Source organism: Asterias rubens, chromosome 2 (genome assembly GCF_902459465.1).
Source record: "Asterias rubens chromosome 2, eAstRub1.3, whole genome shotgun sequence".
In the NCBI taxonomy this organism is placed as follows: domain Eukaryota; kingdom Metazoa; phylum Echinodermata; class Asteroidea; order Forcipulatida; family Asteriidae; genus Asterias; species Asterias rubens.
The window spans coordinates 8,373,394-8,384,752 of NC_047063.1; the positions used below are offsets into that span (position 1 = coordinate 8,373,394).

General features: G+C 39.9%; 1 protein-coding gene across 1 annotated transcript; it reads right to left on the reverse strand.

Annotated features, from left to right (window-relative positions):
* Window positions 1–1,102: 1,102 nt before the first annotated feature.
* On the reverse strand, window positions 1,103–11,150 carry LOC117306999 (protein Spindly-like). The gene is made up of 11 exons (XM_033791618.1): window positions 11,089–11,150; window positions 9,722–9,898; window positions 8,339–8,584; window positions 7,452–7,580; window positions 6,246–6,395; window positions 5,045–5,143; window positions 4,714–4,824; window positions 3,742–3,882; window positions 3,127–3,233; window positions 2,224–2,416; window positions 1,103–1,686 (listed from the first exon to the last, which is right to left on the reverse strand). Exons 2-11 carry the CDS (start codon window positions 9,890–9,892, stop codon window positions 1,105–1,107), a joined length of 1,929 nt encoding a protein of 642 aa, XP_033647509.1. The 5' UTR covers window positions 9,893–9,898; window positions 11,089–11,150; the 3' UTR covers window positions 1,103–1,104.
* Between the last annotated feature and the right edge of the window lie 209 nt (window positions 11,151–11,359).

The window sequence follows — 11,359 nt, forward strand, 5'->3', positions numbered from 1 at the left end:
ACGGTTGTTTATAAGCTCTGTTTATCGATCTGATTTGGTTTTTGTTAACTTTGTCCCAGGATTTGGTAAAGCAATTGTCTTGGTTTGCCGATTTTTTTTTGGCATGCTGCCAAAGTTTGTGGTCTCTTTATTCGGAATTGGCCAGTCTCTAGTCTCTATTTTCTATTTATGGAGGAAGTAAAGTTTTGTCAAGAGCCAGGCCTCGTTGGGATTAAACCACTAGTTGAAAACCTCTTCACCACACATTGATTCCCTTATTTCAAATCAATTCAAAATTTAGGAGATGGGTGCCAGATTTGTTGTATGAATCACTTTTGTAACAGCTACACGTACAACAGAACCTTAATATTCTTTTGTTAAGGAGACAGTTAAAAAGGAAGCAAAAATTTCCTATAGAGTGTTTGAGACATGGGGGGATTGTCTCACCTACAAAATCTGCAATTCTGTACCAATTATTTAATATTTTATATTGTTATTCAGTTAGTGTTTTAATTGTTTTGTTTACAAAATAAATTATTCTTAATTTATTATTGAAACGCCCCCTCCTCAGGGCTCGAGTTTGGGTTAAAATTACACAAGGCTGTAGCTCAAAATGTTTACAGGACCACAATTTATTTCACAAGACTAGAATCTTCCAGAGAGTATATATATTTTTATCTGAGCAAGAACTAAAAGAAGATATATCTCATTTGTATAAGGGTTAGTATTTATACATTGATAATCAAATTGTAAAAATACCAGACTCAAAGTCCACATTTTGAACATAATATCTTTCTGTTTAAAACCATTACACAGCAGGTCTTGAATTTCATTCTTGAAGGGGCACAGCAACTTTTCTCTGGTCAGGGGCACTTCTATGAGGAAAATGTAAATATGCATCAATTGGAACTTTACAAAGAGCACCACCTACAGCAAGAGCATAGGGCACCATGGCAAATGCTGTGGGAGCTGTGGGTTATTTTTATGCCTGACCCAGTGACTAATACTCAACTGAAAAACCCAAGACCACCGGACTTTTCAGGTCATTAGTTTTACTGGGCTGAGGTAAAAATCACTGGCCTCGAGCCGGCAGTCCTCAGGTTTGATTCTGAACCGTGTCACTCCCTACTGTTGATTACACTCAGCTGCATTGTTACTCTTCATGTGAACAACTTTGTGGTGTTTTTTACCCCCATGTCTTGAGCCTCGAGACCCTCCTGCCGTCTGCCTCATCTCTGGGTCCTCATTCTCCTCTGAGAGTGACTCAACATGTCTGCTTCGTTTGCCTCCTCCTGTCGAGGCATCATCGCCTGATTTGAGGCTCTCTGATGTGGCGTCTGAAGTACCAGCAGCTAGCACTGATACAGTCTCGCACATGGAGACGGACTTCTTGGACTGTTTCTTGACAGGCCTGCTCAGCATCATATCCTGGTTCTGATTAGCCGGTTTCAGGATGTAACCCTCATGTCCAATAGTATCCTGTTTTTGATTGGTCGATGCGAGTGTGACATCACTAGTGATTGCTGGCTTCTTTTCTGGGGAAACCATCTCGTCTGAGGGTATTTCTTGGGATGGACTTGAACTCTTGTTGACCCCTTCCTGACCTTTTGGAGGTGAACTATCTGATACGTTCTCTTTATTGGTGGCTTTCTTCAAGCTGATTTTCTCACGATACCCGGTGGAAATCTTTGTTTTTGTGGATCCAGCCTCTGCAACCAAACAACACTTAACTTTGTAAATAAATCTCGTTTATACTTGTGTTGACAAAATGATCATTTGTTTTATTGGTCAAGCTTAAATTTTGGATGCATGAGTCCTTTGGATAGAGTTTCAAGATGGCACGAGTGGCACCTGTGTGAAGTGAAGAAATGCCAAATTTCGTGGGGGACGGAGCGCCGCTGGCCCCCACGAGCCACCTCTCCGACGAGTGCCTCCTACTCTGCACTTTGCCGTGCACCCAAGAACACCGTCTTTCCACAAGTCGGGGCCCCGGATTGTGAAGCCTTTCATATGCAATCTGAAAGCACACAAATTTGTGCAGCTAGGGTGTTTTTTTTTAATATAATTCTCCTGCAACTGTGATGATCAATTGAGTCCAAATTATCACAGATTTAGATTTATTATTTTGTGCATATGTTGGGATACACCAAGTGAGAATACTGGTCTTTGACAATTACCAAAGGTGTCCAGTGCCTCTAAGCAAGACACTTGGCCATACGTTGACCAAACAAGCAAAATAACATCCTCACCTTTGCCGTTAATCTTGAGTTTAAGATCATCTATAGTGACCATGAGCTTCATGTTGACTGCCCTGGTTCGATCCGTCTCCGTCTCAGCATTATAAAGTCGTCGCTCACAATCCATGAGTTTGTCACTCGCGGAGATTTGAAGCAGTTGTTGTGTCTCAAGCTCTTTTCTCAAATTCTCAATATCGGATCTGAAAACAGTGAATAAAACATTCTAAGTACAACAACAATTTTACCTACCAGAATATGTTACCTGCCAAAATACCATATCACATGTAGCCATGTGACCGGTATCCTGGTTATTTTTGCTTAGCTGAAAACTGTTAATCTTAATTAATTAAAGAGTAGCTAGGCACAACAATAGTGTTACTTACTATAATACAGTTACCAGCCATTATACCGTATACTGCAGGGGCCATCTGTGACTGGTATCCTGCTTAGTTTTGCTTAGCAGAAATCTGTTGAGCAATATTTGTTGTTTGAGGGGAAGGTATACATTTGGTAACTACTCTTAAAATTAATGGCAATAAAAACTGATTTGGTAAGGAGTACAGGAGCTTTCAATTGCATAAAAAGAAACATTCACTTTGACGTAATGTGGTTATGGAACAAAATATACAAGTTTTGTTTTCCCTCAAATTTTGAATCTGGCAAATGATTCCCTTAGATACTTCTCTCAGATTGTGTATTTGAGTTACGTACTTTTTTTCCTGCATGGAATAATCGGTCCTTTTTTTTTTTGTGATCTCAAAAACGCTACTACCTTTTGAAATGAAATTTATAACATGTTAGTTTCATTGTATAATATCTACATTTGTGTAGGATTAAAAGAAATACGTTCAATTTAAGCAGCTCTATAAACTTGGCCTATTGTTTTGATGATGATGATATGACATCTTACTTTGCCGTTCTGAGTTTGTGTTGTAAAAACTCCACCAGATCTGGTTTTTCTGACTCGCTAAGGAGTTTCTTGTATTCTTGTAACTGATGTTCCATTCCATCACTTGTCTGAAAAAAAAAATTGAAAATAATATAGTCAAGCATGGCCAATGAGTGAGGCAAGGCTCCCCACTACATCTCAGAACTACTTTAAAGATATATGTCTCTTAATACTCTGTCAAGGAATCTTCGGTCAAGTTCCGTGCTTCTCCTCAATGAACCAAAGTCTTGACACTCCAGGGGTGACATGCTTTTTTATTCAGCTGCGCCACGCATCTGGATCTCTGTACGACTTAAAGGCAGTGGACACTATTTGTAATTACTCAAAATAATTATTAGCATAAAACCTTACTTGGTAACGAGTAATGGGTAGAGGTTGATAGTATAAAACATTGTGAGAAGGCGCCCTCTGAAGTGACGTAGTTTTCAAGAAAGAAGTAATTTTTCGCGAATTTGATTTCGAGACCTCAGATTTAGAATTTGAGGTCTCGAAATCAAGCATCTGAGAGACTGGTCTTTGATAATTACCAATAGTGGCCAGTGTCTTTAATTTTAGATCGTGTCTATGGCTGTGTACCTTTGATTTCTCCAGTCTTTTGATCTTCTCGGTCAGCATGTGAACCTCGGACCGGCTCTGTTCAAGACTCTGCTCCAAGCGTTCCCTCTGGGAGGAGGCGGCCCTCCCACCACCCATCTGTAATAACGCTGCAATCTGAAACTAAAATGGCAAGACAGAGAGTATGTTCATCAGCGCCTAATTTTACAGCTCTGCTTACCGAAGAATTCTGCATTTATGGCCATTAAGATTACGGGCTTCTCGGGCATTGTACGGCAGAGCAAACAAACTACTTGCTAGAGAACAGCTATGAACAAGATTCTTATCGTGCTAGGTATATAACTTACTCTCAGCTTATGGAACAAAGAAAGAGAAACCTACTTAATGGAGAACAGCTGTAAACAAGATTGTTAATACTACTTATCTTCCAGTACGCGCTAATCCACCAATCAGAAGCTCGAACTACTAGGAAAAACATTTATGCTACGACCTCTGTTTTTATTACACAGTGCGTATTGTGAAATGTCATTTTGTCACGCTCAGTATACGGACAGTGCAAAAATTACATTCTAAACTTTGTGCCCGTGAATGCTGTGCGCACCGAAATAACGTGCTGAAATTTTAAACTTTGCGCGTTACACGTGAGACTAGAAGATAAATTCGTTATCACACGCGCGCTCGTGAAAATACGGAAAAATATAGCGCGCCTGAGTCCCATATCCAACTCGGCCTTCGGCGCTACATTTTTCTGTATTCCACTTGCGCTTGTGTGATAACTTATATTATGCAGGCCTTGAACTTCGCTCTGCAAGGGGCACAGCAATTTCCCTCTAGTAAGGGGCACTTCTATGAGCTTTTGCTGTGGATGCCGTGGGTTTTTTCAAATCATGATAACTTATTGAACTGAGACCTTCTGGAGATAACTTATGGATCTGAGACTTGCTGGAGAGAAGCTACGAACAAGATTCTTAAAGGGCTAGGAATGTTACTTACTCTCATCTTATGGACCTGTTGTTTCTTCATGTTGAGTTGCTCCTTGAAAGACTCACTCTGCACCTTCAGAGAAATCATCTTATTCTCGATCTCCTTACGTCGATCCTCAACCTTTTAAAAAAGAAAAATACAATAAGCTGATTGGTAATTCAACAACCTGATTAGGAATACAACAACCTGATTAAGAATACAACAAAAGCAACCTGATTAAGTTTGGTAATACAACAGCAACCTGTTTGAGAATACAAAAACCCCATTGAGAATACAAACAACCTGACTTACAACTGAGCCCGTAAATCATAGTTTGTGGGGTTTTGGGGGAATAAAATACCTCAGCAAAAAGGGAGTTTCCTCGCTTGTTGATGTCCGTTTCTTCCATTTTGGCAGCATCGAGTTCAAGCCGGAGTTCAACTACTTCCTCTTGAGTTTTCTACAAAACACAAAAACGTCAAATCAAATGAGTAATAACCGGGTTTTGCCCCAGTGTTTCTGGTAGTGGTGCTATCATCCTCATAATTTAACACACTCAATAATCTGTCTTTTAGCAGCAATTCTACACAAGTACCTAAGGGTGCTGTAAAGACTCTGGCTTTGTTAAAACATTTATTTCTGCAACCTCCTCTGTTACTATCAAAGTGTACTTAATAACTGTGGTCTGGTGGTTTAGACTGCTGGACTTGCAATCACAAGGTTGTGGGTTTGAACCTGTCACAGTTAGACTATATGGAAGGTGATTGGAAGTGTTATTTTCTATGTTCTGTGTACACTAAACTGAAGGGCCATAATTTGCTTAGCTGTAAATATTTGCGAATGCAAGTTGCTACTGTTCAATTGCGACTACAAGCTCTACTGTGCAGCAGCTCCTTTGTTGTATATAGTTTTGGCAGGTGAGCAAGTGCTACTGTGCAGCAGCAGTACTTGTAAAACTAAGTACAAAGGCATTGCTAGGGTCGGTCTCTTTTGTTCAGTGGATGTAGTCCCTCAGGAATGTCTTAGGAATGTCACTGGAGCACATGAGTGAACTGGTGTACCAAGCTAACCGCTGATTTTACATGGGCTTTAACAAGTATTGTCATCTAGTTACTGAATCACAATTTCTTGATTTGTGCAATTCATAATCGTAGAAGTTAAACCAATGTTTGTATGAGAGAGATTGGCTGTTGCCAGTAGAAGGCCTTGGTGACTAGTAAAATTTACTAACTCAACTAGTTGCGCCTCAAATAGTCGTAGTCGTGACCAACTTTTAAAGCATAATGTTTGCCCCAGGCGTATGAGTCAAATTACTGCGTCTGGTCGTGTTTCGAAAGTAAATTATGTTGTCATGAATAGTCATGAGCGACACAATTGGTCCACCAAACAGATAGTCGAGACTATTATTGTAGTAGTCGTACTGGCACAATTAAACAAGTAGTTGAAAAACGGTAGTCGCGACTAGGCAATCAATAGTCGTGACTACGACACTGGTGTTTTCCCCTTGTGAGAGTTTGCTGAGTTTTCGTGACGGGGTTGATCATCTAAAAACAAACAAATACCTCCAGCATGTTGTAGTAGCCAGTAATCTGTTGTTCTTTCTCTTCAACCTCGTTCCCAAGGGTCTGCAATCGCTGTTTCTGGACGTCGATTGTAAACATGAGCTGTTGACACTTGTGCTTTGAGTCCTCCAATTCCAAGACAATCACATCCTGTTATTACATTAGAATTGATAACAATAATGGTAAAAGTGGCTTCTTATAAATATCACTTAAATTCAGTGTTGAAAAGCGTCCCTTTTAGAATGAGATATGGACTGGCGAAAAGGCTGATTGACCAGCTAATTGACAAGCCTACTGGTACCCGCTGGCTAGTCACAGGAGAAGTTAAGGGCAGTAAACAAGCCCATGCACCAACTTTGGGCTATCATCTCTATCTATCTATCTATCTATCTAGCCTATGTTGCTCCACTGCAGAAGGAAGGCCTCTTCACCACCATTCCACCTTGATCTTTGTTGTGCTTGTCGCATCCATGTGACGTTAAACAGTTTGACCAAGTGGGGATCAGGTTGGCTCAGTGGTTTCTTTCCCTGCCTTTCACCTCTGTGAACCCCGGGTCAAATCCAAATTTGGGTTTTCCTCCCTTTTCTAAAACTTCTTGTTTCCTATCCATCCTGTTAATGGCGCTAATTGTGCTGTTGGGTGTGTAATAAATAAATTAACAAATTTTTATGGTGCTCTATCCTTCATCTTATAATAATAATAATAATAATAATTTGGGGGGCTAATCATCCTTACTCGAAGCTAAGAGCTGAATTGCGAAGGACGCGGCTACAACGTGTTTGAGAAGCAGGCATGCAAGGGCGCCTTTGGCTGCCAGCCACATCAACCCAAAAGTGTTTGTTTTTTCCCGAGGGAGAAAACCGGATGGTCTGGAAAACCCTTGTGGCACAGCAGAGAACCAACGCACAACTCAACTCACATATGGCCCTGGCCGGGAATCGAACCGGGGTCAACTTGATGAGAGGCAAGCGCTTTATGCACAGGCCAACCATGCCACTGTGTTGTCGTGCTGGCCTTTTTTTGATCCATGTGAATATAACAGCAATGTGGATGAATGAGTCCTACCAGAGTAAGGCTACAGCTACGGCTAGGGCGCGCGCGTCTGCTATTCTTCAACACTGACAGACGCGCTGATCTAGCCGTAGCTGTAGCCAAAGTCGCCAATTCGGACACGGCCTAAGATCCTATGCAATGATGACCCTCACCTTCTCAGATTTGCTCGTAGCCAGGTCATGTTGAAGACTGTAGAGTTGCTCATCGTTCTTATCAGGGGCCACCTCAAGAGAGCTCAGTTTGTTGTGAGCGTCTTTCAACAAATCATCCTGTTGTACAACCTAAATTTTTATAAATAAATAAAGAGTGAATGAAAAGCTTAAAGTTCAAGTTAATTTTGGTCGAATCAATGCTCAGCAAATTTGCTCGCGTAAAGGAAATATTTATGTTGGTAATCACTCTTTAAACTTGATGGCAGTAACCTTTGGTTAGAAGCCTACAACAGCTTTCAATAGTGTAAAGCATTTTGAGAAACATTTTACTTTGAAGTAATGTTTTATGTATATAAACAGATATCAGTTTTGATGCTACAAAATTTGAATCTGAGAAGTGATACTGCATTAATGCTTCTCAGACTGTGTATTAAAATAGGGATTATTCTTCCTGCACGGACAGATTTTCTGTGCTATCTGAGCACCTTTTCAAATGAAATTTTCAAATATTAGTTTGATTGTATACATGAACATTTATATAGAAAATTAAACAATCGAACAGTTGAAAAGGCTAAAGGTATACTTTGCCTTTAACTGGATAGTCAACCTTAATTAATATAAGGACCAAGCTGTTATAAAGAGGTCCGCTTAAAAGAGAGTACATTCTGATTTCTGAAGTCCCGAATCTAATTTTTGCTTTGTATTTCTTTGTTTTGGTGTCCTCTAGTCTATTAACAATTTGCTGTTATAAACAAGTACCATGTCACGGTGACTGGCACCCTGCTTGTTTTTGCTAAGCAGTAAAAGTTTAATCGATACTCTCTACTTAAGCAGCTCTATAAATTTGGGGCCAGGCACTGACTAAAACTACTAAGCGCTCCACTAACCTTGTTACGCAGCTGTTCTTCTATCATAGCTGCCCGCTCCTGCGCAATATGTAACTCTTCTGTCTTTTCCGTCATCTTCTGGATTTCTTTACTGTGAGTCATCCCCATCCTCTCGGCACTCCTCGCCGAGTCTCGCTCGTTCTGCAGAGACTCTCGCAGACTCTCAATCTCAGCGACTTGGGATTGTTCCAACTTGTCCTTAGCGTTGAGTTTCATCTGCAGGCTGTATTTATCCTGCTCTAGTTGCTAAAAAGAAAAAAGAAAAATTCAGAAAAATAGAATTAGCAGGCCTTGAAAAAAACCACGACACCCACAGCAATTGCCATGGTGACCTTAGCCCTATATAGGACTCTTCCTCTGTACACAGGTACAGAGTCCTTACTATTAAGGCCCGTTTCTGGGGCGGAAAATTTTCAAAGCTTTATATCTCAAATCACGGCAACAGACAACACTGTGAGAAAACGATCAAAACGGGAATCTTTTAACGTTGGGAGCTGCATTATTTCATGAAATTGACGGATTTGTGAGGAATATATGACGATCAAAACCCACCGCAGAAAATATATATGCTGCCATGGAGTGTGAATCTGTTGAAATTAGTGGCTTGTTGCAGGTAAGATTTGAGTTATGAAGCTGTGAAAATTTTCCGCCCCAGAAATGTACCCTGATGTCCAGGACGTCACTGTAGTACAATACAAAAGTGTAAGGCGGCCAGGGCCATGGTGACCTGTGCTTTTGCTGTGGTGCCCTTTGCAAAGTTCCAATACAATTTTTTTATTTTCTTCAAAGAAATGCCCCTCACCAAGGGAACATTGCTGTGTCCCTCCAAGAGTGAAGTTCATGGGCCTGAATTAGCTGTTGCAAACTGCTTGACGTTGGCTGATTACTCATTGGCGGAAAAACATCAGACAAAATAGAGAAGATTTTAAAGCAAAAACTCAGTTTTGGAATCATGTAATTTTTCTTATTTTTAAAGTATTCTCAGTATATTTTCTTGTAATTTGACCCCTGGTTGCCATGGGAACTTGGTTTTAAAGGTTAATCCATTAATGAACTAACAAAAACATAACAAGGGATGAAACATTTGTACTTGGGTAGAACTTTTGTATTGAGAAGTGCTTCTCAATTCAAACGTTGTATTAAATTAAATTCAGGAAACCAAATTACATGGCTCTGCTTAGCGTCGGATTCTGCTGTGTAAGTGAATGTCTAGTAGTGTGGGGGTGTACGCACACACACAAGCAAAAATCCCTGCTAACCCATGAAATACGCTTGACGTAAGCGCAAAATTCCCTGCTTCCACAATCTAATTATTTGCTTATGGTAAGCATGAAATTTGGCCCAGGTTTGGGTTTTTCTTTGGGATTCATTCTATGGAGTTACCTCAAGTCGCTTGGTGTGATCATACGCCAGCTGCTCCAATCTATCTTCAAGATCTTGATTTTGTTCGAGTAGTTTCTTGCCGATCTCGGCCGCCAGAACCAAGTCATTATTCTTGTGGTCCAACTCCATCTTCAGCTGGTTCGCTTCTCTTTCTAACAATGTGTCTTCCATGATTACCTAAATACAGGATTTACAACATGAAAATTAAAACTGGATCTTCCTTGTATTATTTTAGTTCTGGCAGAACATAAATCACTGTAGGTACATGTATGTAGCTCGTAAATCTGAGGAAACCTGTAAACAAATGTGAACCAGAAAGTGTGTTCCATTCATGATTCTATTTATATGGGTTCATCAATCATTACTTCACTTTAAAAGACCTAGCTTGTCCCTAACCCCACTTGTGTGGCCAAGGCTAGCTGAATCTCTCAGCCAGCCTTGGCCACACAAGTGGGGCTAGCTTCTGTATCATGCAATTATTAAAAAAGTATCTTGCTCAAGGACTCGAGTGCCACGACTGGGACTCAAACCCACACTCTGCTGATCAGAAACACCAGAGCTTGGCTACGCCACATTCAAGCATCACATTCCTTCAAATGATAAATTCCATGTCTCTTGCGTGTTGTATCATATGTAGTTGCGATAACGTAACCCTCCTCCCGACGGCTCCGGCTTCGCGGTCGGAAGGAGGGTTTTGTTATCCCAACTATAATATCATATGGAGCCATATTTTATAGCTCCATGATTGTATGCAATTAATACATAGAATCAGCTCCAACCTCCGACTCTTTTGATTTAATTTAGGCCTACCATTGAATAAATCATTTATTCAATTATTGATTGATTAATATTAATAAAAGTAATATTAATAATGACAATATTAAATTAATTATTATCAATATCATGATTATGATTGAAAGAATTATGTTATTGATATGTGTCATCGTAAAAACAAAGTGAGACCCAAATATTCCATCCCTACTTAGAGTACTACTAAGTACTAAGTACTACTTAGTACTAGTACTAGCTGGCAGTGGCAACCATTTGGAAAATAGTTCACATAAATGATATTGATACTGATATATTATATAGTGATCTGGATAAATTACTTCTAGAAACTATAGTATAAGGCTCCCCTGTCAGCCTTATATAGTTTCTAGAAGTACTGATGAATACTATTTTAGTATTTATCAACGAACAAGGAAATTCACCGACTAAATTTTTTGACATTTTTAATTGAAAATGTGTTTTAAACAAAAATCTGAACCCCTAAATAGTAATGTTATACTTCACTAACAATAATTTTCAGCAACACTCATTAGGAAAGGAGTATCTTAAAGTTAAAATAACTAAAATCTGCAACTTACAATTTTGTTTACATCGGTTGTTTTCAAATCGTCCGCTTATAAAAAAGAATGAATAGTCTGTGCAAATGCCTTTTGTATTGAAAGGAGGTTGGGGACAATACATAAGTATAGCGCCCTCTGCTTTTGGTTTGTAGACAGGGATTTTGAACACGTAGAGGGCGGGCTAATGGTGAGTTGATGGTTTGATGTTCGCTCGTCCCCACCAGCGCGCTGCCTTGAATGTTTGATGTGCGGACTCGTGTGGACAAATTCATAAAACGGAAGGATAAGT